This window comes from Glycine soja, chromosome 7 (genome assembly GCF_004193775.1).
Source record: "Glycine soja cultivar W05 chromosome 7, ASM419377v2, whole genome shotgun sequence".
NCBI classification, from domain to species: domain Eukaryota; kingdom Viridiplantae; phylum Streptophyta; class Magnoliopsida; order Fabales; family Fabaceae; genus Glycine; species Glycine soja.
Window position 1 is genome coordinate 16,844,350 of NC_041008.1, and position 2,994 is coordinate 16,847,343.

Consider the following 2,994-nt stretch of genomic DNA (forward strand, 5'->3'; position numbering starts at 1 on the left):
AAAAGCAGCAGTAAAGTTTCCCTAAGGTACCTCCAATTTTTACGGGACTTTGAACAGTGCAGCACGTATGCATGGGGACCTGCCGTGCTTGCTTATTTATACAGAGAGATGTGCAGCGCCACCGATTACAAAATAAAATCAATCGGAGGTATGTGCATCCTAATCCAAATGTGGGCATGGGAACGCTGCACGACTTTGGCTCCAAAGAGAACTCCTCCTATAATGGAAAACAAACCACTCGGACACAGGTTAGTTTTTTTTTTAAAAATTTCATTTGAAAATAATCTATAATGTAATGCGTCGGCACTAATTATTTCATATTTTTTTTTGTAGGTGGCTGCGACGTGGAAACCAACATATTGGCAATGATGATCTAATAGTTTTCCGTCGCAAATTGGATATCATGAAACGACATGAGGTAACAAGATCATCATGTATTTGTTAAATAATAAATAAAATGGCATGGTTTAAGATAAATTAACAATTGTGTTATTGTATGCAGTTTCTGTGGGAGCCTTACACAGCAACTGTTATGTCGATGTTACCTCCCATTTGTTTGGTTGGCAGTATGGCGTGGTGCGCAGTGGTGCCACTCATTTGTTTTCATGTTGTAGAGTGGCACCAACCGGATAGAGTGTTGCGACAATTTGGAATGCAACAACCTATTCCGGAGTCTCCTTCGCAACCATGGAATGTCCACGGGCTAACACTGAAAGGCAAAATGGATGAAAATTGGTTCCAGCTGTTGGCCCCATTTATCAGTCAGTGGAATAATCGAGTTGAGTTTAGGGTCGACGTTTATGCTCGACAAGAGGGCCTATTGAGTTTTAACTCGGATTACATGGTGTGGTATAGGCGCAAAACAAAAATGTTTATCGACCCAAACAATGTAAACACGGCTACATTGGTATTTATTTCTTTTTAATTATTTAACTTCAATTTACTTGTTAAAGCATCGACATTAATTTCCTTACCCTAATAATTGCAGGGTGAAGTTACCGAGACATTGCAGTATATGGTGTCACCACAAGGGCGAAACACATGGACAGTTGATGATCTCGTGCCATATGTGGAAAAGTTAGCGATTTTATCCCAAGAGCAAGAGAGGATCACTGAGCCTGTGGCACATGGTCCATCATCAGAGCGTCGATTTCCCCCACAACAGTTTCACATGCTTCAGTCAAGTGTTGAAACTCGAGGTTTTGACAGACGAAGGGAGATTGTTCAAGCGGAAGATTTTTCCCAACATATGGAGCAGCGTGGCCATGGAATGTATTACACGCCACCAACATTTGCTCAGTATCCTTCGCAGATGTATCAGTATCCTTTCGAAGGCCATGACACTGATATGTCTGCAAGCGAACATTCGTTTGGTGGTGTTGCGGAAACACAGCCTCATTTTTCATGGCCGACCATGACCCCTTCGCAGCAACATGATGCCCCAATGGCAACACCTAATGCCCCATTAGGTCAGCAATGGGATGTACCCGGAGCAATCCCTGCTATGGGTGACTTATTAGGTGTTGATTTGCGTCACGAGTTTTCTGCAGAGGCTGAGGAACAAGGGCGGAGACCGCGCGCAAGAAGAAATCCGGATCGTCAAGCCCGAAGGTGGGATCGACCATGTGGCACATCCTCGCGCCATCACGGACACCATGATGACTGATTTTGATGTCTCTATTTCAAATTTGTTTTGTATGTTTGTAATTTGAATTTCAGACTTAATTTATGGTATCTCATTGTACTTGTTATGGAATTGCGTTTTTTATCACCATTTGTTATTGAATCACCATAATGACTACTTTTATGTCGCGCATCAAACTACAATAATAAATATAGTCATATAGCAAAATTAAAGTTGACAAATATATAGTTAGGGTTATGGTTTATGAGTTAGTTTTAGGACTTAGGGGTTATGAGGTAGTGTTAGGGTTATGAGGTAGGGCCATGGTTATTAGTTGGTGTTAGGGTTGAGGGTTAGGTTTAAGGTTTTGAGTTAGGGTTAGGGTTATCAGTTTGGGCTAGGGTTTATAAGTTATTTGTAGGATTAGTTAGGTTTATGACTTAGTGTTTATGAGTTAGGTTTTAGGATTATGGGGTTGTCTTATGAGTTAGGGTTAGGGTTATAGGTTAGGGTTAGCTTTATGAGTTAAGTTTAGGGTTTATTACTTAGGTTTATGAGTTACGGTTAGGTTTATGAGTTAATTTTAGGGTTTACTAGTTAGGGTTAGTGGTTTATTTTTAGGGTTAGTGGTAAGGGTTTAGGGTTAGTGGTTAGGGTTTAGGGTTAGTGGTTTAGTTTAAGGGTTAGTGGTTAGGGTTTAGGGTGAGTTGTTTATTTTAAGAGTTAGTGGTTTAGTTTAAGGGCTAGTGGTTAGGGTTTAGGGTTAGTTGTTTATTTTAAGGGTTAGTGGTTTATTTTTAGGGTTAGTGGTTAGGGTTTAGGGTTAGTTGTTTATTTTAAGGCTTAGTGGTTTAGTTTAAGGGTTAGTGGTTAGGGTTTAGGGTGAGTTGTTTATTTTTAGGGTTAGTGGTTTATTATTAGGGTTAGTGGTTAGGGTTTAGGGTGAGTTGTTTATTTTAAGAGTTAGTGGTTTAGTTTAAGGGCTAGTGGTTAGGGTTTAGGGTGAGTTGTTTATTTTTAGGGTTAGTGGTTTATTATTAGGGTTAGTGGTTAGGGTTTAGGGTTAGTTGTTTATTTTAAGAGTTAGTGGTTTAGTTTAAGGGTTAGTGGTTTATTTTAAGGGTTAGTGGTTTATTTTTAGGGTTAGTGGTTAGGGTTAAGGGTTAGTGGTTTATTTTTAGGGTTAGTGGTTAGGGTTTAGGGTTAGTTGTTTATTTTAAGGCTGAGTGGTTTAGTTTAAGGGTTAGTGGTTAGGGTTTAGGGTGAGTTGTTTATTTTTAGGGTTAGTGGTTTATTATTAGGGTTAGTGGTTAGGGTTTAGGGGTAGTGGTTTATTTTTAGGGTTAGTGGTAAGGGTTTAGGGGTAGTGG

General features: G+C 39.7%; 1 protein-coding gene across 1 annotated transcript; it reads left to right on the forward strand.

Annotated features, from left to right (window-relative positions):
- Positions 1–380: 380 nt before the first annotated feature.
- Positions 381–1,795, forward strand: LOC114420433. The gene is made up of 4 exons (XM_028386329.1): positions 381–418; positions 503–907; positions 989–1,611; positions 1,720–1,795. Exons 1-4 carry the CDS (start codon positions 404–406, stop codon positions 1,793–1,795), a joined length of 1,119 nt encoding a protein of 372 aa, XP_028242130.1. The 5' UTR covers positions 381–403.
- The last annotated feature ends 1,199 nt before the right edge of the window (positions 1,796–2,994 follow it).

Coding starts and splice junctions, on each gene's coding strand:
- LOC114420433 (XM_028386329.1), top strand. Junction 908..988: donor ATGTAAACACGGCTACATTG/GTATTTATTTCT, acceptor TAATAATTGCAG/GGTGAAGTTACCGAGACATT. Junction 1,612..1,719: donor CCGGATCGTCAAGCCCGAAG/GTGGGATCGACC, acceptor TTTGAATTTCAG/ACTTAATTTATGGTATCTCA.